This window comes from Mesoplodon bidens, assembly GCF_964165515.1.
Source record: "Mesoplodon bidens genome assembly, chromosome: 19".
In the NCBI taxonomy this organism is placed as follows: Eukaryota; Metazoa; Chordata; class Mammalia; order Artiodactyla; family Ziphiidae; genus Mesoplodon; species Mesoplodon bidens.
Genome location: NC_138179.1, coordinates 9,331,839 through 9,354,168, shown reverse-complemented (window position 1 = coordinate 9,354,168; position 22,330 = coordinate 9,331,839). Strand labels below are relative to the sequence as shown.

At 49.0% G+C, this 22,330-nt stretch overlaps 2 protein-coding genes across 7 annotated transcripts in view; both read left to right on the top strand.

The window, feature by feature from the left end:
* HNF1B (HNF1 homeobox B) overlaps positions 1-21,939 on the top strand; it is a 53,435-nt gene extending 31,496 nt beyond the window's left edge. For 2 of the 6 annotated variants that reach the window (XM_081220532.1, XM_081220530.1), the window contains exons 5-9: positions 63-223; positions 5,121-5,253; positions 8,917-9,111; positions 11,552-11,670; positions 20,971-21,939. In XM_081220532.1, the coding sequence (XP_081076658.1) occupies positions 63-223; positions 5,121-5,253; positions 8,917-9,111; positions 11,552-11,670; positions 20,971-20,991 (629 nt within the window). In that variant the 3' untranslated portion in view covers positions 20,992-21,939. Of the gene's footprint in view, positions 1-62; positions 224-5,117; positions 5,254-8,916; positions 9,112-11,551; positions 11,671-20,970 lie in introns of all 6 variants that reach the window. The other 4 variants (XM_081220531.1, XM_081220529.1, XM_081220533.1 and 1 more) reach the window with 3 other exon arrangements.
* The window catches only part of LOC308607681 (tumor-associated calcium signal transducer 2-like), a gene marked incomplete at its 5' end in the record, with an annotated part of 38,187 nt that continues 37,654 nt past the window's right edge, over positions 21,798-22,330 (top strand). Inside the window, 1 exon segment of the mRNA XM_081219832.1 lies at positions 21,798-22,093. Within this exon segment, the coding sequence (XP_081075958.1) occupies positions 21,798-22,093 (296 nt within the window).

The following is a 22,330-nucleotide window of genomic DNA, read 5'->3' as shown; positions in this document are numbered from 1 at the left end:
AAGCAAGTGTTCTCGGGCCAGGTGGCACTAATATTCGCTGTTGGGTCTGCCTTGTTTTGCAGGAGTGCGCTACAGCCAGCCGGGAAACAATGAGGTCACTTCCTCCTCAACAATCAGTCACCATGGCAACAGCGCCATGGTGACTAGCCAGTCTGTTTTACAGCAAGTCTCTCCAGCCAGCCTGGACCCGGGCCACAATCTCCTCTCACCTGATGGTAAAATGGTGAGTACACCTGGGCCATTGTAGCTCTGGAGCTGATAAGATAAGAGGCAAAACAAACACAAGTTCTCACAAGGCCTGCCTCAAACAATGAACCATTGTAGCCCCACAGGGGAAAATGGGGGCCGTCCAGAGTTGGAACGGAAAGGTAGAACCGGTGACCCAGCCTTTGGCGGGTGGAAGAGGTGTTCGGTTTGAACCCAGCCAATAAATCTGACAGAGCCCTGCTCTCGTTTTATTGATTGAATGCCTCATAAAGGAGCAAAGCGGGTGGGACACTGTTTGTTTTGGGGCTGCCAATGACATTTGAGTTGATAAAATGCTCATTCATGCCCCCCAACCCAGGGCCTCCAAAGCCAGTTTTTTAACCCAGAGAGCACCTCACTTTGAAACAAGCCCCCTCTTCCTCTTCACACCCCCCTGGTCCTGGCAAGGAGGGTAGTTAAGTCAGGACTGAGTGGATGGCGAGAGGTGGGGAAGCTTCCGGCACGGGGGTTTTGAAGGACACTGGACGGCAGTGAAGATCACAGCACAAAATGGCAGGTGGGGTGGGGCGGTGCTTAAAGGGTGAGTGGGAAACACCAACTTTGAAGTTACAATGACCCGGGTTCAAATCCCAGCTCTGGCACCTAATAGCTGTGTAGCCTTGGGCAGGTTCTAGCTCTTTCTTTCTCATCTATAAAAGGTAATAACACTAGGGTTGTTGGCGGGACAAAGGTGATAACACGAGAGGCACGGTGTTTGGGTCGGTAAATATTCAATGAATGACAACGTGGTTGTTGTTAGGTGAATGTCAGTATTATTCTCCCTAAATGAAGTTATCTATACCCATAACCACAGCCCAGCCCCAGATGTCAGTTGAGCAGCCCCGCCCAGTGAGGAACAGACTAGTTGATGTTGAATTTTCGAAGTTCTAATCCTCAGGCAACACAAGTGCAGCAGGGGAGGGCGGCTTCCAAGAGAACACGAGCATGACGACACTAGGAAGGGTAGGACGTGGAAAACTTGATTCTTCAGGTCATGCTCTGTGTTTCACGGGAGGGAGGAGCCGTGGGTTCCTGGCTTCCAAGCTCAAGCTGGAGCCGTATGCCTTCCTTCAAGGTGTCTGACCTAGAGGCGGCGGGGGTGGGGGGGTTGTTGCAGGGAGCCGATGCCATTCTAGACCTTGACGTGTGTGCCGTGTAGGCAACACAGGAATGGTGAGTCACAAGTGACTGAGTCCCCAGCTCCCTGGAGGAAAAAACAAAGTGTAATATCCAAGGGGAGCGCCACGCCTGGCCAACTCTAGTTTGGGGACTTGAGCTGATCACTCCCTGGTAGTGGTCTCTGCAAAAGGAAACGAAAGATGCTCCTATGGGAGCCCTTTTGCAGCCCCCTTGCCCACCTCTCATCCCTTAAGCTTCTTCTTTGGCTGCCTTGTGAGACCCAAATAAGTTAAAGGATTGCCCAGACTTCCCTGGAGGAGGGTGGGGGGGCCTCGCGGGAGAGATCTTGGCTTCCCAGCGGAGGAAACAGGTCTCCTCTCCTATTGCTTGAAGGTCCTTGGGGTTTCCCTGTGAGCCCTCCCGCCCTTCCTCCTAACAAGCAAACTGCCTCACCCAGGCCGGGGCGCTCCAAAGGCAGCCGCAGGAGACGCTTTTTTCTTCCTCTTCTGCTCGGCAGCGCCCTAATGGGCAGTATGTTATTGGATTGATGATTGACCAAGACAGCACACCTCAACGTTAGCAAACACCTGGAAGCTTGTTTGCAGGGACCAGCTTTTCTCTAGTTTCCAACACCCTGGCTCATATGTTATGTCACTATCACTGGATGCCCAAATCCAAGAGTCTGTTTTCGGTTAATATATAACAAGCCCATCACAGATCTTGGTCCAACAAAGACAGGAGTGGAGTATGGTTAAAAATAACGCAGCAAGGGAACTAGTGTGTCCACGTCTTGGGTTCTGTTGTTTATCAGCCATAGGATGGACGTTGCTTAACTTCAGTTTCCTCATCTGGAAAATGGGGGATAACAATGCCTGCATCACCGGGGTGGTGTAAGGATTGCCTGTAACTCTGCTGTTTGGGGGATAAGACCCATCCAGGGAATGACAGTCTCCGTGTGCTGACCTGTGGTAGGATGTGCACTTGAAACCTTCCCACAGGGACTGGTTGTGGAAATAATGGTGATCCATTGGAGCTTTCTTTTGTTCTGTTTGGCCCCCACCCCATGCCCAAATGGCGTGCGTCTACAAAGAGCTGGCCAGGTTTCAGATTGCAGTCTGTGTCTGTTGAACCTTGTGTGTTGGAAAAGCACATCCTGGATACTTTCACAGTATCAAAGCAGTGGAGCTTAATAGTGAAAAGCTCAGGCCTGGAGGCAGATCGCCTGCCCTTCATGGCCACTGTACCACTTGGCCACATTTCTTAACTTCTCCAAACTTCCGTCTTCTTGTCTGCAAAGGAGAGTTAATAGTACCAACCTTGTAGATGGTAGGTGTGTAAAGCACAAAGCAAAGGACTGCAAAAGGCCACGTTGATACCATTCAAACTGTCTGGATTATCCTGTGAGGATCATGACCGATATTCTTGGCAGCTCCCTGGCTTCCATCAGTCCTGAAGGCAAATAGAAGATGATGGTTGCATTTTAGAGTGGGAAGGAGCTTGACCAAGGTGCCCCCCAAAATAGTAAGTGGGTGGGATTTAAAGCCCAGCAACACTGGGTTTGAATTCTGGCTTCCTCGCTTGCTAGTCAGGTGACACAGAGCTAATGTCTCAACTCTTCTGAGGCTCACTTTCTTTTTCTTTTTTTTAAAAATTTTTATTGAAATATAGTTGATTTACAATGTTGTGTTTCAGATGTACAGCAGAGTGATTCAGTTATACATATATATAAATATATATATATATTTTTTCACATTCTCTTCCATTGTAGGTTATTACAAGACACTGAGAGAGGCTCAGTTTCTTAATCTGTACCATAGAGCAATAATCATCATGCCTTCCCTATGTGTATCATTACCTATTGAGGACAATCAGTGAAAGCACTTTACAAGCGCTAAAGCCATACACATTTAAATGTTTTTATCATTAGCACCCACATTTCTCTTTCACCATTAAAACCAGACATCGAAATGGCAGAGATTACTGGCACTCCATTGACTTTCTCCAAAGGACTGCATTACTCAGGGGAAGTCTGAAGGCAGGTCACTGATTTTTTTTTTTTAATGACTCTGACATTTTGAAAAACAAGTCCAGCAAACAAGCTGGTTCTCTCTTGTTTGATGTGGTCAGAATTCCTTCTTGGTCACGTGACCCCTAACTCATGTCTTGATGCTCATTTTAAAAACACAAACAAACCTGTTTGGTTTTTTCTTTCTTTCTTTTTCAAATTCACCTTGGAAGCTATGGGGTTGATCAGAAGGGCAGGCAGGAGATAGTGTCTTCCCCGCTGGGTGCTGGTGTGAGACCTATAGTCTAAGGAGCTCTGGGTCACAAGGGGAGGAAGAAGGAAAGGGCGACTCAAACATCTGATGTGTGTATCCCAACCCTGACCCACCTGTCAGCATTCCTGACGCCATCAAGAATGTCTGAGTTATTTCAGAGTGAGGGGGGGACTGTCCTTTCCTAGTAATACTTTAAAAAAATATTTTAAAACTATAAATAGTAAGCTACTTTATCATGAATAAATGTATGTTGTGTGTGTGTGTGTGTATGTGTGTGTAAAACTGAAAACTCCTTATAATTAATGGGGAAACATTGGAAGCATTTCTGATAATATAGAATCAAAGTAAGTACATCTGTTACCTCTGTTACTGGTTAATACTACTGGGAAAATTCTAACCAATGCAATATGACATGTAGACATATTAGCACTAGCAAGGAAGAGACCCAATTAGCATTACATGCCTGTGATGCCGTTATATATACACTTGGGAAAATGAAGAAAATCAATAAGGAAAAGACACTATTAGGAATAAATAGAAGGACTCAGAGTGGCCTTGGACAAAAATACACGAAACTCAGTAGGTTTCTCTTACTAATCTGTCATTAAAGTATAATGGTGAAACAGAGTAGGGGTACCTGGAGCCAAGCCTCATGTGGTAGCGTTATCATTACAATAGTAGCCCCTTGCCAAAAAAAAAAAAAAATTTTTTTTAAATGTATAGCAGAGATTTGGGAAAAGTAGAGAAGCCCAATAATGGCTGATCTCCCCCAGAAAAACCTTAGTAATAGTTGTCAGGGAAAAGTCCTCTGTAAAAAGTAAGAACTTGAATTTTAGAGTCAGACAGACTTGGGTTTGAATACAAGAGTTACCATTTACTAGTTGTCAGATCTCAGGCAGTATGCACAACTACTCTGAGCCTCAGTTTTTTTATCCGTGAAACGGGAATGGCAGAAGTATCTGCCTCGTGGCTCTAGTGAGGTTTGTGAGTTAATGCATGAGCAGTGCTTCCTAGAACCTGTACTCAGTGAAAGCTTCCCTGTGCTCCTGCCTGGGCCCTAATCTGCTACTCTAGGGAATCCCAGGGCATTTCTTCAGCTACTATTTTTAGCAATCACATGTCTTTAGCACCAATAATATAGAGGGCATAGAGCAGAACAGAGGATACTTTCAACATGAGCCAGAGACAATCATATAATACACATGGGCTGAGGAGTCTCTAAGGCAAGCTAGTAATTCAAAGGTAGTCAACAAACAGAGGCACATGAGGGAAGGGATTATGGTCAATATTACTTACCACTCCATCCTCTGTACCTATCCCTCACTTGGTGCTTAATAATTATTCCTGAATGAATGAATGAATGAATGGACCAGTGAATTAGCCATGCCAAGGAATTGCTAAGCCACGTCATTTTGGACACTGCTCTTTGCAACCCTGATTCTGCTCACGCTGCTCTTGTTTATTTCTCTCCAGCAGATCTCAGTCTCAGGAGGAGGTTTGCCCCCGGTCAGCACCTTGACGAATATCCACAGCCTGTCCCACCACAATCCCCAGCAATCTCAAAACCTCATCATGACCCCCCTCTCTGGAGTCATGGCCATTGCACAAAGTAAGCTCTGTTCTTGGTCAGAAAACTTGGGGGCAGGGAGGAGCAGCATGGGAAATGAGTCAACCTGATTTAAAAAAAAACAAAACAAAAACAGAAGAACTAAAGAAGATCCCCTTAAAACTCACCCAACACTTGTAGGTTTGATTCAGCTCGTTTCGTTCCTTATTTCTCTCCTCAACAAGATTTGGATTGTTTAGCCTAAAATCAGAGAAAATTATGGAACGGAGTTGAATCTTGGTCACAGCTCACCAGCTGTGCATTGGGGGTCAAATCACTGAAGCTTTATGAGGGTCAGTCTCCTCATCTGTAAAATGGGTTACTGAGGCAATCCAATGACCGTGTGTGTAGACATGCCTGTAAATCGATAAAGCATGAGTATGTATAATATTGTAGCTTATACTTTTGACTGGTGTTCATTCCTATCCCTAAGTATGTGGTGGATTTTCCAGGAGGTTGGGTTGTGTTGATGTTCCTTTGTGTTGGCCAAGATGGAGCAAGACATGAGGGGCTTCCTTCTTAAAGGGGAATTTTGTGTGGTCGAACGAGACCTCCTTGGCCCACGGTGAAAACATACTGAGAAGGAACTCTGCAGGAGACCGTCACAGCATCTCTGAGCCTTGACACATTTAAGGAGAAATAGGTTGTGTATGCCCAGGCCTGAAGACAGGGAGAGGGGTCAGGTCCTTCCAGCCCCAGCGGCTTACATCCCACAGAGAGTCCGTCCCCATCCATCACAGACGGGCCATTTCAGGGCACGGGAAGGCTGACACGGCTGTGCCAGTGGATGTCTGTCTCAGAGTAATAATGTTGATGAGTATTCAGCATATTTCAGGCTTACGGTAACAGCTCAGGCCAAGTCTTCCTTGTGACCCAGGGAAGCATCCCTGAGAAGTCTCGGGAAAGATCTAAGGGCAGTACATTGCTTACCTTTCTTTCACCCTGGGGATCGCCTCTCCCCCTAAACCATCTCTCGTCAGGGTAGCAACCCAGATCACTTCTGAAGAGAAGGACTTGTGCTCTCCTTGAGGGCAAAACAGGGCTAGGCCCCTAGGAGACACAGGAGTTTACTGAATGAATCAGTGTGGCTCTCTCTGTCCTCAGCAGCTGGGAGATTGATGCCCTCCCCACTGAGTTCTGTAAAGGGAAGTGGGAAAGGGGAAGCCTTTAGAGAACTCACAAAATTAAGTATTTAAAATTTGCTGCCTTTTCACGGGGCCCTCTCCAGGAATATGGTAACCACGCTAACACCAGGGTTTGAGAAAGAGATAGGATAACTGAAACCAGCTTGCTTACCTTCTAGAAGATTTGAAAAGGCCTACGAATAAGATATCCCACCTATATTTTTACAACCAAAATGATACACAAACTGTCCCACTTACCTTCTCTCTTTACACGTCCAGCTTTGGCTGACACACACAGCTATATATTTTCTTAGGCACTATCTGAATTAAAATTTTCCCTGGAGCTATTACATATTTTTCTGTTTTGTTCCTCCTAATTTTTCTCACCCATACTTCTCTACCTTCTTACAATAATCTTAATCTCCTACTGCAGACAGCCAACACCAGAGTACGTTGACCTTAGAAGGGGGTGTGTGTGTGTGTGTGTGTGTGTGTGTGTGTGTGTGTGTGTGTACTTGAAGCATGATGAGGGTCACCAGAAAACGTGGCTGAGATGCAGTGGTCCTACCCCATGGAGTATCAGGATGAAGAATCAGTTACGAGTCCAAGCTTGTACTGCTCTCCACATGACAGGCCAATAAACCGAGAGATGAGTTTTGGGGCAAGGAATAGCTGACTCCTGTCCTGTTGAGCACGTGGGCCCTGCCTGGCGACTGCAGAGGCCCAAGGAGAATGTGATAACAGATTACCCAGCAGTGCCAATTCCTCGTTCTCTACTCACCTACTGGACTGGATAACATGCTTCTTAAGCAGGAACCAGTGCCCAGAAAACAGATGGAAAGGCCAAGAGTCACACTCCGCAGGAGCTCGAATGACATCAGTGGCTCTCCATCCTGGAATTGAGGCACATCAGGGTCACAGACTGTGTTGAAAATAAAATTCCTGGGCCTCACCTCTAAAGTGTCTGACTCATTAAGTCATGGGTGAGGCCGAGGAATGTATATTTCTTAAAGTGCTCCCCGGGATGATTCTAAAACACAGGCAGGTTGCAGAAGTATGCCCTCCACTGTCATCCACTCTAGACAGCATAATTTGCTTTTCTGGGCAGAGATTTCCCAAAAAGAGCAGTGGCAACGGGCTCGGGGAGACAAGAGCAAATCCATGGGGCTTCCTCGGGTACTGAGACCTTACGTAGAAGGTAGGAAAGGGAAACAGGAGATCATGGTATCGGGTGAGACACTGCCTGGAGGAGAAGCCGAACCCCTGGGGAATTGGAGATGGCATTATTCTGAGTGCTCAGAGGACCCCACCTGCCCAGTCCCAGCCAGGAGAGCCAGGAGGGGGCTTGTTCCTCTTCCCTTCTGCTCATGGGTCTCACCTTTTAGGTTTCTGATAACAGTATCAGCTGGGTTCTGAGCAGGCAATTGTTGAGGTCTTGGTGCTATCTCCACGGAGGACTGCCTCCTCCTGTGAACCTGCTTATGGAACCCGCTCCATCTCAGGAAAGGCTCTCTGGGTGTCTTTTCCACATTTGCCTAAAAGAGACCTTTCTCTGGGATTCCTTCTTCATCGCATTCTTCCCCCCACTTCCCAGAAAGCAAGGTCAAAGGAACCTTGGCAGTTTCAGGAAAGAGGTTGGGGTGTCTTTCCCCTGATCCTCACATCCCCACTCCCACCCTGCCTCAGGTGCCTTCCCCAGAGTCCCGCCCAGGGAGACGATGGAGGGTGGGTACCAGGGACCTGATCTTTGCGGTGCCGGCCCCAGTTCTAAAGAGACCTTAGGATACAGACACAGTACAGAACCATGGAGGCCCTCGTCCTTCCAGAACAGAAAGCAACACCTACTGTAACTGCCAACCTTCAACTTATTACTTCCTCCTTCCAATACCTGGTCCTTTTGAGGCCACCAGCCCTGTGCTGCCAGATAAGATATACCCGCTTCACAGACTGATTGAGTTGCAGTGTTTTATCCCCTCTCTGTTCCAGTCAAGAGAAAGAGCATCTGACCTCTTTCGGGTTTTGCACAACCCGCTAAATGAGGGGCTTCAGGCTCCATACCTCCAGGACTGTGGAGGGGGGTTTGCTTTTTATCCAGATGTGGGTCCCTGCACACTCCTGCCCCCTGCTGGACAGACATATCTGAGCAGTAATCTGCACCTTAGTGTGGACGCCTTTAACCCTGCTCCGGCAGAGCCAGGCATGGACGGAGCAGGCAAGCACAGGGCCTTGCAACCTCAAGGGAGCCAAGTGTGGGAGGTCACAGGACAGCTCTGGGAGACTCTCGGGTCTCCGTCAGATCTGTTGAAAGCCCATTTGCATCCACAACTCGCTGTGGAATTTGAGCGGGTCAACTTCATCTCTCTAAGCCTCAGTTTTTTGGTCTATACGATGGGTCTATAAAATTGCTTTCTGTGCAGTCTCTTACGTAACAGGCTCAGCCCAGTGCCTGGCAAATAGCAGGGCCTCCGCTGATGACCATTCACATCTGTTCACCTGTCCTCCTCCCTGAAGCCATCTCTAATCTTCCCCCCTGTTCCCACAGGCCTCAACTCCTCCCAAGCTCAGAGCGTCCCTGTCATCAACAGTGTGGCCGGCAGCCTGGCAGCCCTGCAGCCCGTCCAGTTCTCCCAGCAGCTGCACAGCTCTCACCAGCAGCCCCTCATGCAGCAGAGCCCGGGCAGCCACATGGCCCAGCAGCCCTTCATGGCCGCTGTGACGCAGCTGCAGAACTCACACAGTAAGGACACGGGCAAGTCGGGGAGGGAGCCCAAAGGGACCTCAAGCAGCCAAGCTCTTCCCTCTGTGGGTCTGAAGTTTCTTGGAAGCTTATTGGTCCGGTCACGTTTCCCTACCTGTGATCAACAAAGCCAATATCTCAAGCATAACTCGTATGCAGGGCTGTGCCTTTTCTGGTCCTCTTCTCTACCCCCAGGATTCCTGGGGGAAGATTTGATGAAGGCAATTAAGGCCTGTATGGAAAGGGGAGCTGGAGATAGAGAGTAAGGGTAGCTTAGATGTGGAACGAACTCATGCCCCCTTTCCCACCCTGGCCCCCGTGGAAGAGACCCCCAATCAAGCACAGCCCCTTTTCCCAACAAGCCTCAACTTAGCCTTTTCAGTTCAAAATTCCAGGCAGCTGTTACCAAATGATCAGACTTGGCATATAGTTTGCCTCCTATTCGCCTTCTCTGAAAGTGAAAAATCTTCCAGAGTCCCCACACCCTCCAGTTTCCACACCCCAAACATCTCCAATCAAGAACCATGAACATGAGCAGAAAATACCGCCTACACGTCATCCTGCACAAGGAATATTAGAGTTTCTGCCCACCACACAGAGGCTGCTTCCCGCCTCCAATTTCTACACCTACCCCAAGTCTACCTTTCAACCATTTAGTTCCCACCCACCCCCATCCCCCGTGTCTCTCCCCCTACCCCCTCCTGAGCCCCAGACCCCCAGTCCTCTGGCCACGTCAGCCTATAGTCCCTGGCCTCTGAGTTTGGGGAGAAATCATGGAAAGGGTGGCTTCCCTGCTTCAAGCACAGTTCCCACAGGGACACCAGGGACGTCTGTGGAATACAGTGATAGCCTTAGGGTCAGACAGACCTAGCTGTGTGATTAAATCCTGGCTCTGAGCCTTACCAGCTAGGGAGCCATTGTTAAGTTCCCTAGCTACTCTCAGCTTCAGTTTCATCCTCGTAAAATGGAAACAGTGTGCACGTAGAGTGATTACGGAAATGAAACAAAAATAGGTGTGAACTGTGTTTGGTAAGCGTTAAGAGTTGTAAAAATGCAAGTGATTATTTACTAAGGGACTCTTTAATAGAAGGAGGCAGGGATGGGAAAGAGGATTTCAGTTTCTCCTCCAGCTGCCTCAGGCAGAGCTGTGGGTCTGAGGGAGACCAGCCAAGTTCAGGGTTCTTCTATGCTCGGGGCTCTATCCCCAGGCCTGCGGAGCTGGTTTCTAAGTACCATCTCACATTCCAATCACATTTTCCAGGCTTTAAAAAAATCTGCCACAGCCTGCAGCAGAGTCTGGGACCACAGGTGTACCACGGCCCTTCCGCCCAGGGCCAATATGCTCCCCACTTGGCCCCGCCCCTCACCTGGGCAGGATTCCTCAGTGGCGAGGCCCGGGCATGACAGTCAGAGAGTGGTCACCAGTGACCTGTGGACTGCCATGGCCCAGCTGGCCTGGCTGGCTCTGAAGAGATAGCTCATGGGGCCCCAGGCCAGGAAATAACCAGCCTCCCTCCAAGGGAAAGGCAGGCTGAGGCGGCGGGCTGTGACCTTCACCCCCGTTCCCAGGTGGAGGACTCCTTGGTAGAACAAGCTGGTCCCTCCCTCAAGGCCAAACATCCACATGCTTTCTGGGTTGGTCATGTGACCTGGAATTTACATGACTCTTATGGATGAACTAGCATGAGTCAAAGGTTCCAGACTTGGTGGACACATGCTAGAAGAACAAAAAGTGGGCCACATGCTCCTGGAGGTTTTATTGGAATCTAGTCTCCTTTTGTCCATCAGCCTTCATGTTTGTGTGATGTCATAAGGCATTTTAGTGCAAACTGGAACAGCCCAGAATTATACAAGTAATGACATCCATGTCCATTTACAATTATTAATTAATCTACAGTTGCTAGCACGAGACCTGGTACTTGAGTCATGGCAGAAACAGTAGGCAAACAGGCCAGCTCCTTCATTTTGCCAGCTACTTAGAACTTTTTTTTGCCTTAAGTTCTCAGATGCACCACATATGCCTAAGGATCACTTGTTGATGCCCAGGAGTCTAATACTTTGTTGAAAGTCAGGGGGAAAGAAGTGCTCCCATCCCAGAAGTGCCATCCACCACTGCATACCAGGCACTGTGCAAAGCTATTGATCTATTTGGTATGAAGTGCGTTAAACACAAACTCTTCTAATCCTATATCATTCCCATTTTAGAGGTGAGGAAACTGAGGCTAACTGAGTTGATTAAGGAGCCAGGATTTAAACGCATGGCCGTTCTTTTTATCACATCGCACTGCCTTGCCAGACAGAACCACCACCACCACCACCTTCCTTTTATCTGCCTGGGGAAGCAGGAGCAGTGGTGTGGGACGGAGGTGGCGGCGGTCTGTAGCTATGCTCACGCCTGTGTGATCTACACCTTGATTTTGTCTTCACTTTGTCTCTCTAGTGTATGCACACAAGCAGGAACCCCCCCAGTATTCCCACACCTCCCGGTTTCCATCTGCAATGGTGGTCACAGATACCAGCAGCATCAGTACGCTCACCAACATGTCTTCCAGTAAACAGGTAATGCCGGCAAGAAGATGCGGGGGGAGGGGAGGGATGACTATGGCTACTCATGTGCAGAGAGTGCGGTAAGTGTGGACTCAGCCACAAGCGTGAGCCTTCTGAGGCTCCCCTGGTACTTGCTAAAGGAATCCCTGAGGTCACAGGGCAAGGAAGATGGGCCACAGCCTGAAGGGCAGGGACTTATTGCTCCGCCCAGTACTGAAGTTTGATCAGTTGCTAGAGACTGGATTACACAGAGCCTATAGGCACTGAGATTGAGTATCTCCAATGGATTGATCAGTGAGCCACGGAAAAGGTATTTCCAAGGAGGGCTCAGAAAGTCAGACCCCCTGCGGGGTTCCATGCTTTGCAAGAAGGATCCCTGAGGATTTCCCACCAATAGAGAAAGTGAACAGTGAGTCCTCAGGCTGATTCACCCAGTCCAGGACCCATGTTCGACCCCCAGCGCTGTAAGCTCTAGAGAATGATGCAATTCTGCCAACCCATGGGGACTCCCCAGTAGACCGCCTGGCCTTGCCAGGGACCTGCATTTACTTGGTGTTTTACAGAGAAACTTAGAATCAACTTCCTGGTGCATTGAAAGTGGGGAATCCAGAGGCTTAGTCACCATGTCAGTTGATGACGAATGCCCACCTCCACATAGCCGGGGATGGAGAGTAAAGATCACCCATGGTGAGGCTGTAGCTTGGACAGCTGGACTGGAATGAGATGCCGAGAGTTAGAAAACAGGACAAGATGTCTGAACACAGGTCACAATTCCAGAGTAACACAATAGGACCTTTTAGTAGCTGGGGTCTGTGCAGTGTGGGAACTGTTTGGCCTTTATTGATCGCTAGATAAGTAGGCGACAACCTTGAACTTCATGTCAGATGCTCTCGGCAGGGTTTGGTCCTGTTGATGGTCTTTTTTTCCCTCAAATCCCACCTCATCCAGCGCCATGTGTTTCTGAGCAAGTTCTTTCACGGGCTCAGCCTTCTCTGTCCTTCCTTTGCCCCCATCTCCTCCTGGTCCTCCGGCATCAAACAGGTGGGTTCAATTCCTGGCTTTGCCACTTGCTTGGTGACCTTGACCTCTGTGAGCCGTCACTTTCTTCATCTCTAAAACAAATCATAACATCTGCTTGTTCTGAGGATTTGATGATGTCATGTAGATTAAGCGCCTGGCACATCTTGGATGCCGAAACACATACAACTTAGGCATCCAGGCTCTGGAACTGGGGGTGTTGGGGAGGGAGAGGTGTGTGGGACCTGCTTTGCTACTCTTCTCTCACCCATTGGAAGATGAAAGGACAGCCCCCCTCGCCCTGCCCTTCCACTCCCATGTGATTTCCCACTCTCTGTAGCGAGCAGGGAAAACATTTATCTGTGCTCACAAATCTCAATCAGGGGGGCAGCCAGGCGCAGCAGCCCTGCTTGGGAATACCTTCCCCTTTGAAAGGTTTATCAATCCATCTGCCGCTTGGTCAGCCCTAGATGGGGCTGTGATTAATGATTCCTGTCTTTCCCAAGTTGACTTTGATGCTTGCTTGTTGAAACAAGTCCTCTGAATTCAGGAAATGGTCTCTTAATCAAAATGCTTCGAGATGCTCTCTGAGACGCTGCACTGGCCCCCAGCCGGCTTCTCCCCTCCACCGGACAGAGTGGCCAGCCGACCTTGAAGCCGCACGGACGGCCCTCTAGAACTACTGTGAAGTTGTTTCCGAGTCCCCGGATATTTCAGGAGTCTATGATGGACTCACTTCTAGGCTGATGATAACATTTAGTAAGGATAAAACTTCATATAGCACTTTACAGTTTACATGGATACTTCTCATGAGCATTATCTCACCATTTTCTTTTTTACCAAAACCTCCTAGGAAGTACAGAGAAATGAACCGAGGCTCAGAGATGCAGGGTCACCTGCCCAAAGTCACATAGATGATATTCTGGAGCCAAACTTCCGGACTTTGGTCTTTGATTCTAAATCCTGGACTCTTTCCACTTAAACAATACTTGTCTTCCAATACCCATCTTTAAAAAACCCGTGGTGGGCTTCCCTGGTGGCGCAGTGGTTGAGAGTCCGCCTGCCGATGCAGGGGACACGGGTTCGTGCCCCTGGTCTGGGAGGAGCCCACATGCCGCGGAGCTGCTGGGCCCGTGAGCCGTGGCCGCTGAGCCTGCGCGTCCGGAGCCTGTGCTCCGCAACGGGAGAGGCCACAACGGTGAGAGGCCCGCGTACCGCGAAACAAAAAACAACAACAACAAAAAAAACACCCGTGGTAATCGCTGCTCTTGTGGTCTTTAACGGTCAGGAACAAGAGTAAAAATGAAGCCCACATACTGTATTCCAGTCAGGAAACTTTCTTCCTACAAAGTACAGGAGAAGAGGAAATAGGAAAGACAGAATGAAGTAAAAAGAGGGTAAAGATGCCGTCTCCTGGCAGCAGAAGGAACCCAAGGTGAAGAAAAGTTGTACAAACTCTGTTCCAAAGGCGAAGAGTCGGAAGTGAGTTCTGGAAGAGAATTGGTGGCAATTCTGCTTTTTTGTTGTTTTAAAGTAGTATTTTCCAAAAAGAGTTTCAAGGCTATTGCTAGGAATCAGGGGCCCATGGCATGAGCAGAAGATTCCATGGTCGAATTGGTTGGGGAAACAGCTGGGCTAAACAGAAATCCCCCAGGGCAGGGCATCTCAGAATCTTTCCTGTGCTGATGTGGGCAGTGAATAGAGATCCATCCCAGGCAATGCTGCTTTAGAGGCATCGTAGAATGCTAGGAAAAAACAACATGCTTGAGCCAATCCCAGCTCCTTCACCCCTGCTACACGACCTTGGGCAGTTAATTCGTGGTTGTGAGACGAAGTTTCTTCATCTCTAAAGGGGAAAATCCCACCTCCCTCTTACAGAATATTCAAAGTGCCTGAAGACCATGCGTAGCACAGAGGCACGTGCTCAAAGTGATAGCTTTTCCTCCCTGTTCCTACCCCTTCCTGTCTGTGATCCTTTAGGAGACACCTCCCATTAGCTCCTTCAATATTTAACTCACTTCTTGGTCTGCATGGGATCAAAGGAGGTTCTGACAATAACATTTCTCAGGGTTAGGACCGTCTCTCAAGCGCATCCTGTCTCTTGGGCCCAGGCTCCAGATCCCTGCTTCCCGTTCTCCTGCTGGCACAAGGATGCCCTCTCACCCATCTCCCAGGAGAAAAGCAAATGGTTCAGGGCCTCTCAAAGCACCCAAGCCCTTTGTGTGTAGCCAAATGCCTGGCCTTTAGTAGATGTTCAGTAAATGTGAATGAATGAGTGAATGAATGAATGAATGAGTGAATTCAGATCTAGCATTTTTTGACTGCCTCCCATTTGCCACACAGCACTCCAGATGCTTGTCCATCTTAATTTCCTGGCTAATCCTCCCACCCATCCTGCGAGGTAGAAATTTGTATGCCTGATTTATAGAGCAAAAACCTGAATTTCAAAGATGGGGAAGAATCTGCCCAAACTCACATGATGGTAAATCTGGAGTTGGAGTTCCAGACTTTGGTTCTTCTCACTCCACATCCATTAAACAACATTCACCTTCTAAGATCCATTTTTTTAACATTTATTTATTTATTTATTTTTTGGCTGTGCCGTGCCACACGGCATGCGGGGATCTTCCCCAACCAGGGATCAGACCCGTGCCCCCTGTGTCGGGAGCATGGAGTCTTAACCACTGGACCGCTAGGGAAGTCCTAAGATCCATTTTTAAAGTACTCATAGAAATGACCCAAGGTTATGCCAGTATAAGGCTAAAGCCAGCATTTGACCTTGAATCTGTCTGATCCCAGTATTTTCCATTGTCAAGACAGACATGCCCCAGGGCCTCGTGGTTCATGTTTCGGGAACCTCAGGCTGGAACCTTCTTGCTGGGAATCCTTGGCAGCTACTGCCCTCCGTCCTTTCCAGAGCTTATGCCCCATCCCCCCCTTCTCAACCCTTGGGTGCTGGCGAGTTACCACCTAAGTGGGTCTCTGCCTGAGCCTCCTGCAAAACGCCAGCCTGCCAGCCTGGAAACCAGACCACAGCAAGCACCAACCTTGGCTAGAACAAGTGTGGGCAGGCTGTGAGCCCACTCCTATTTCCACAACTTCTCTACCCACCGCTCCACTTCCTAGTTTACAAAGAGAGAGGTCAGGAGAGGACCCCCGGAGCAGTCACCTGTCAGGGGTGCTGACGAGAGGAGGTGGGCAGCCTCATCGTCATAAACGCCCTGCAGCTGCTCCCCACCCTCCCGACCTTCCCCACTGGCAGTGTGGGCTGATGTAGAGCTGACGTGGGCACGAGGCAGACCCGGGCTCAAGATTCTACCATTGTCTACCTGTGTGACCAAAGGGAAAAGTCTAGCGTCTCTGAACTTCAGTTTCCTCACCTTTAACATGAAGATAACAATTCCTCCTTCGTGAGATCATTGAAAGGACAAAACGCAATAAAACTTGTAAAACACTCAGCTCGGCGCTTGGCTGGAAACACCCAGTCCGTGGCAGTTGGATCAATCCTGGCTTTCCGTGATGGTAACCTTGAGTGTCTCTCGAGCTTAGGAAGGAGGATTTTAAATGGCAAAGGGCGTTTATTTCCCCCTGGTGTCCCACTCAAAATAAAAGGCAGTAATCTTTTCTCTTTAATTTTACAATTCATTTAATGGCAACGGGTAATCATCAAATTAGCAATGGTTATCTTCAAAAGTTATTACACTAGCTGTGCTACCATTTCTCAAGGTTGATCGGATACCTAGAGTCACAGACATTTCCCACGTAAGATTCATCACATAAGTCAGACTTGGTTTATCACCAGCATTTATAAAACCAGACCTAGGAAAAGAACTAGGTCTCGGGACACATGCATGGTCTTAATATAGCGAATGTTTAGCCTGCCCTGATTATTACAAAATCAGAACAGCGAGGATATTCGCAGAAAAGGCAGTAATCTTACGTAGTGGGTAAGAGCACAGAATTTTCTGTTCTGAGACCCTGGGCACGTCACTTAAAATCTCTGTAAGCCTCAGTTCCGTCATCTACAAAACTGGAAGTATAATCTTTACTTGTAATTAATAGAGCTATAATTAATCTAACTTAATCTGTACTCGCTGTTTCCACTTCCTCACCCCCAATTCTCTTTTCTTTCTTTTTTTTAAATTGAGGTATAGTTGGCTTACAATGTTCTATAAGTTTCAACATGTTGATTCACAATTTTTAAAGGTTATACTCCATTTATCGTTACTATAAAATAATGGCTGTATTCCAATATCTGTGCTGTACAACAGATCCTTGTGGCTTATTTATTTTATTCATAGTAGTTTGTACCTCTTAATCTCCTTTCTTTTTCCACCCACCTTCCCTCTCCCCACTGGTAACCACTGGTCTGTTCTCTACAATCTGTGAATCTGTTACTTTTTAAATTATATTCACTCATTTGTTGTATTTTTTAGATTCCACATATAAGTGATATCATACAGTATTTGTCTTTCGCTGTCTGACTTCTTTCACTAAGCATAATACCCTCCAAATCCATCCATGTTGCTGCAAATGGTGAAATTTCATTCTTTTTGATGGCTGAGGAGTACTCCATTGTATATATACCCCCCCCCATTGTATGTATACCTCTCTTGAGAACATTCCAGTCTGGCTTTTGTCCCCACGTTCCTGAAACCCCTCTTGGCCAGCTCACTGACACCTCCTTGTCACCAAATCCAGTGGTTATCTCTCAAGCTCTATCTTTGACACAGCCAATCACGCCCTCCTTTTTTCACTTGGATTTTAGGCCATTACCCATTCCTGGTTCTCCTCCTATGGCACTGGCCACTCCTCCTTTCCTTGGCGGGCAACTCGTCTTTGTGACATTTACTGTCAAAGGGCCCTGGGACTCATTCTTTGGCCTCTTCTCTTCCATGTTTGTCCCTGGGCGATCTCCAGTCCCAGGGCTTTGGATCAAGTGTACACAAAGATGGATCCTATCATTCTGTCTCCAGTACAGACCTCTCCGCTGAGGGTCCATTCACAAACCTGATGCATCTTTGGCACATACAGATGCCTACCTAACATACCTGACAAGCCTCTCAAAGTGAACCTGCCTAAAATAGCAGCTCTTCATTTTGTCCCAATTCCTCCTGACCCAAATTGCTTCCTCCTTGGGCTTCTCCATTTCCAAACATAATACCAGTTGTTCCAGTGAGATTCCTGAGGGTACCCTTGATCATTTCATACCCCACATCCCATATCCAGTCCATCAATAAGTTCTGCTAGGGGTCCTTCAAAATGCATCCTCAGTCTGACCGCTTCTCACCACCCCATCAGTCTTCCGCTCCTGCAGCGGCCCCTAACTTTCCACTTCCAGTCTTGTCCCACAGGGGTGGGTGTGCTTTGTTCACCACACAGCAGCCAGAGTGATCTCTGGAAAAGGGAAATCCATCATGTCGCTCCCCTGTCAAAACGCTCCACTAGCTTCCCGTTGTAACCAGACTGAAACAGGGACCTCCAAGGCCCTATGTGGTCAGACCGTGGCCCTTTCTCCCTCTGTCACTCAGCTTCAGCTGAACAAGAGCTGAAGCAATCCCACCACAGGACTTCTGCTTCTGCGGTATCTTCTGACTGGAATATTCTTGTTTTGTTTTGTTTTGTTTTGTTTTTGCGGTACGCGGGCCTCTCACTGTTGTGGCCTCTCCCGTTGCGGAGCATAGGCTCCGGATGCGCAGGCTCAGTGGCCATGGCTCATGGGCCCAGCCACTCCGTGGCATGTGGGATCTTCCCGGACCGGGGCATGAACCCGTGTCCCCTGCATCGGCAGGCGGACTCTCAGCCACTGCGCCGCCAGGGAAGCCCTGGAATATTCTTTAATGCATATCTTTACCTGCGTTCATTTCATTCAGTTCAAACATCACCACCTCAAAGAGTGGGGGGACCACCTTCCGATCCCCCTCCCTAATTTATTGCCTCTTCCCTCCAGTCACTGAAACCTCTTACCATGCTTATTTTTCTGGAGTGTTCATCTCCTCCTAAACTTTTATGTTATGCATTTTGTTTTATTCATTCATTGTTCAAAACCCTCACTAGAATGTAATCTCAGTGGGGATGGGGACAGGGTCTTGTTCACAACTGCACACACACCCAGTGCCTAAAACAGGGCTAAGCATATGGAAGGACCTCCAAACCATGCGAAATGAATGAATTACCTGCCTCAGAGGCTTGACGTGAGCATTCAGTGCCATGATGCGTGTCGTGCCATGATGCGTGTCAAGCCCTTACTTAGCGGTGCAGCCCGGCACACAGTAGGACCTCAATAAACGTCAGCTCTTCCCCATTACGGATCAAATCTTCTTAGGGTGAGGACGTCCTTAACAATCCCCCAGCTGCTACACCCTCCAGACGAGGGCTCTGTAGTCACTCAGAGGTCCTCGGGCAAGGCCCCCCGCGCCGCTGGGTGAGCCAGGCCTCCGTTCTGAGGGAGCACAGTGCACCCCTTATCAGATGTTTGTGTTTAGACTCTGAAGGGGGCAAATAACCCTAGTTCCTTTGACAACATTTAGGGCTCTGCCACCATTTTATTATGTGAGCAAACATTTGATAGCTGGAAAGCCCATCCCTAATGACAGGTCATAGAATCTTGCTGGCGTCTCCTTATCTGCTCTTGGTGTTTGCTCTTCTATTGAAACCTGCAAGGTCACAAGCCATTTTCTCTCTCCTCCACCTGAAATCTGAAAATTGGAAAAAGGCTGATAGTGGGAAGTAAAGAAACTCGAGAGTGGGGGTGGGTGGGGGAAGGAAGAGGAGGCAAAGGGTATCAGAGGACCCTGACCAGGGCCTCAAGAATGAAGAGGGGCCAGCAAGCTGTCCCCTCCCGCGGACGCACAGCTCAGTCCTGCTCCGAGGAGCACCGGAGGGGGCACCCCGGGCAGCCCAGTGTTACCACGGACAGTTACCCCAAGCACCGTGCGGAGTACTGCACACAGAGCAGCCCCTCTGATCCCCCAACGACCTTCATCTTATAGGTGGAGAAACCGAGGCTCAGAGAAAGCAGCTTGACCAAGAAGAAAGCTAGTAGAAGGCTCCTAACCTCAGCGTGATAGAAAGAACGCGGGCTGGGAGGTCTCCCAGAACTGGTTTGAATCCCCACACTCTCCTAGGTCTGAAACCTTGGACAATCCACGGACTTTCTTTGACTTTGTTTTCCTCACCTGTAAAATGGACATAATGGCAGCCTCATACAAGGCTATGGCTGGGAGCACTGATTAATGAGATAACAGTGGGATGATAGGCCTTTAATTGTAGTGGTAGGTGTGCGTGCGTGCGTGCGTGTGCGCACGCACGCGTGTGTGTTGGGTGAGGTCTTGAGGAAATAAGCCATGAAGCAGAAGGGCAGAACCTTCCCCTGAGATGGCAGCAAAGGGGAAAGAGAAGGAGGAGACGGAGAGAGGAGAAAAGGGACTCCCTGGGAGGCAAGGCCGGGCAGTGGTGTTCCAAGACAGAGGCCCAGGGCTCTGGGAGCAGAGGCTGCCTCGGATGGGGGTCTGGCTCCTCTCAAAGGCTCCTCCATGCTGAGTAGGTCTCCTGCCCCGACCCACCGGGAAGCCTGGCATCAGAGGCCTTCAGCCCTTGGATCCGGATCCTCTGAGCTCTTGTCCTGACAGTAACAAATGTTGTAGAAAGCACTTTGCCATTCCCCATGCTTCTTCCCTGATGGACCGTTTGTGAGTACGTGGTGATTTTCTCCTGCACTTTATGGCCTTGTGGCTCAAAATATATCCACAGCATCCGCCCAAGCTGGGAGCTGATTGGAAATGCAGGTTCTTAGGCCTACCCCAGGTCCACTGAATCAGAATCTATCAGTACATTTTAACAGGATCTCTGCTACTCACGGGTCCATTACAGTTTGGGAAGGGGTCTAGGGGAACCCCTGCTCTTAGAGGACTTAGGAAGAGACCCTTATTTCCGCCAGAAGCAAGAGCTCCCCATCCGGCTGCCATTGCCACCAAACCGAGCAGTTTATTTATAAACTCACAGGAAGAGGAGCCCAACTTCAGGATAAAGGTCGGCGAGTTATGACTATTTCAAGGTCGGCGGCAATTCACTTCTCTCTTCTGAAGTAGCCAGGGAAGCCGGCACTTAGATCTTCCTAAAGGGAGCGTGTTTCAGGACCAGCCCTGCGGGGCTCAGCAGCCACGGGGTCCCCAGGCCTCCAGCCTCAACTCTTTGCTGACTGAGCTGGGTCTCAGGTCCCCCAGAGAAGCCAGACTAATGGCCCAGGTCCCGGCAGATGTACACAGCTGAGCTGTCTCTCCTCTCTCTCTGCAGTGTCCTCTCCAAGCCTGGTGATGCCCACACATCACTTACTTTGTGCACAGCAACAAGGACCCTATTTTCCACACCATCACCCTCCAGGCAGCTGTCGCGGAAAAGCGCAGTGACCTGACAAGCAGCACCTGCGAGAGGTCCCTGCTCACCTGACGTCCTGCCAGCGCCTCGGACAATCCGCTCTGAGAGGCGCGGCCCAGAGCCCAGCTTCCCTTCTATGCAGTATTGTCACGATGCCTCTCCCAAGACGTCAAGCTCTCCCGTCTGGTCTGTCCTGTAGGCGGGAGATGAGAAACCGAGGAAGAGGAAGAGAGAAAGCCGGAGCGTCTACATTATGCTCCTTCATCGAACAAACTGATGTGAAAACTTGAATCTGTTACTGAAATGAGGCGAGGAGGACACGTGCTATTGAACTGAGCCAAACACACTGTAAATATCAGCCACCTCCCTCCCCCACCCCCCATCCCGGCTGATCTGGAGATTTCTTTTAAAGAAGTAAATTTGTCCAATGGGTGTAAACTATAAACTACTGTAATTAAGTGCAATTTCCCCTCTACTTTCTCTCCCCTCTGCCGTGTATATAATACTAAAGTGTCTATCAGTTTTCTTCGTAAAGGTCAGAGTTGAATTTTCAAAGTGATTTGCCCCCTCTGTCTTCCCCTACGGAGAAATATCTAAGGTGGAAGTGAAGCCCCTGCCCCCTTCCTCGGGCCCGGGCACACACAGGAACTGTGTATTTTGGACTGTCTGCTATAGCTCACTCCAATCTCCTGATGTTAAAGACACACCTCTGGATCCCTGGAAGGGCTGAACATAGCGTCAGAGCAATGTCCTCGCTTCCGGTGGGGTTGGGGGCTCAGCCAGTACCTCCCCAGGAAACCCCAAGACAGGGACACTGGCTGTTGGATAGCACAAGGAAAAGTTGCCCTTTCCGAAAACCTCCCATTAAAACAGTTTATTTTGTCACTGCCCAGAGTCTCATATTTCTGTCTGTCTCTGACTCTTCCCCTGCCACGGTTCCTCCAAGAACCCCCGGCCCCTGGTCTCCTTGGAGTTTTCCACTTAACTCCACCAGGCTCGCTGCTGCATGCCCCAGTGTCTTCAGGCCGGCTTTACCGCTAAGGTAAGAAAAGTCTGTTCCCCCAGTCAGACTCCAATACCTTTGTCTTTCTGCGACTCACAGAAGTAGACATGGAGCCAACTCTTGGTGACTGTTGGTCACAGGAACAGAGAAAAAGTAGGAAAAGTGGAATCCCCGTGGGTAACATTTTCAACCTCCCTTTTTTTTTTTTTTTTTTTTTTTGCGGTACGCGGGCCTCTCACCGCTGTGGCCTCTCCCGCTGCAGAGCACAGGCTCCGG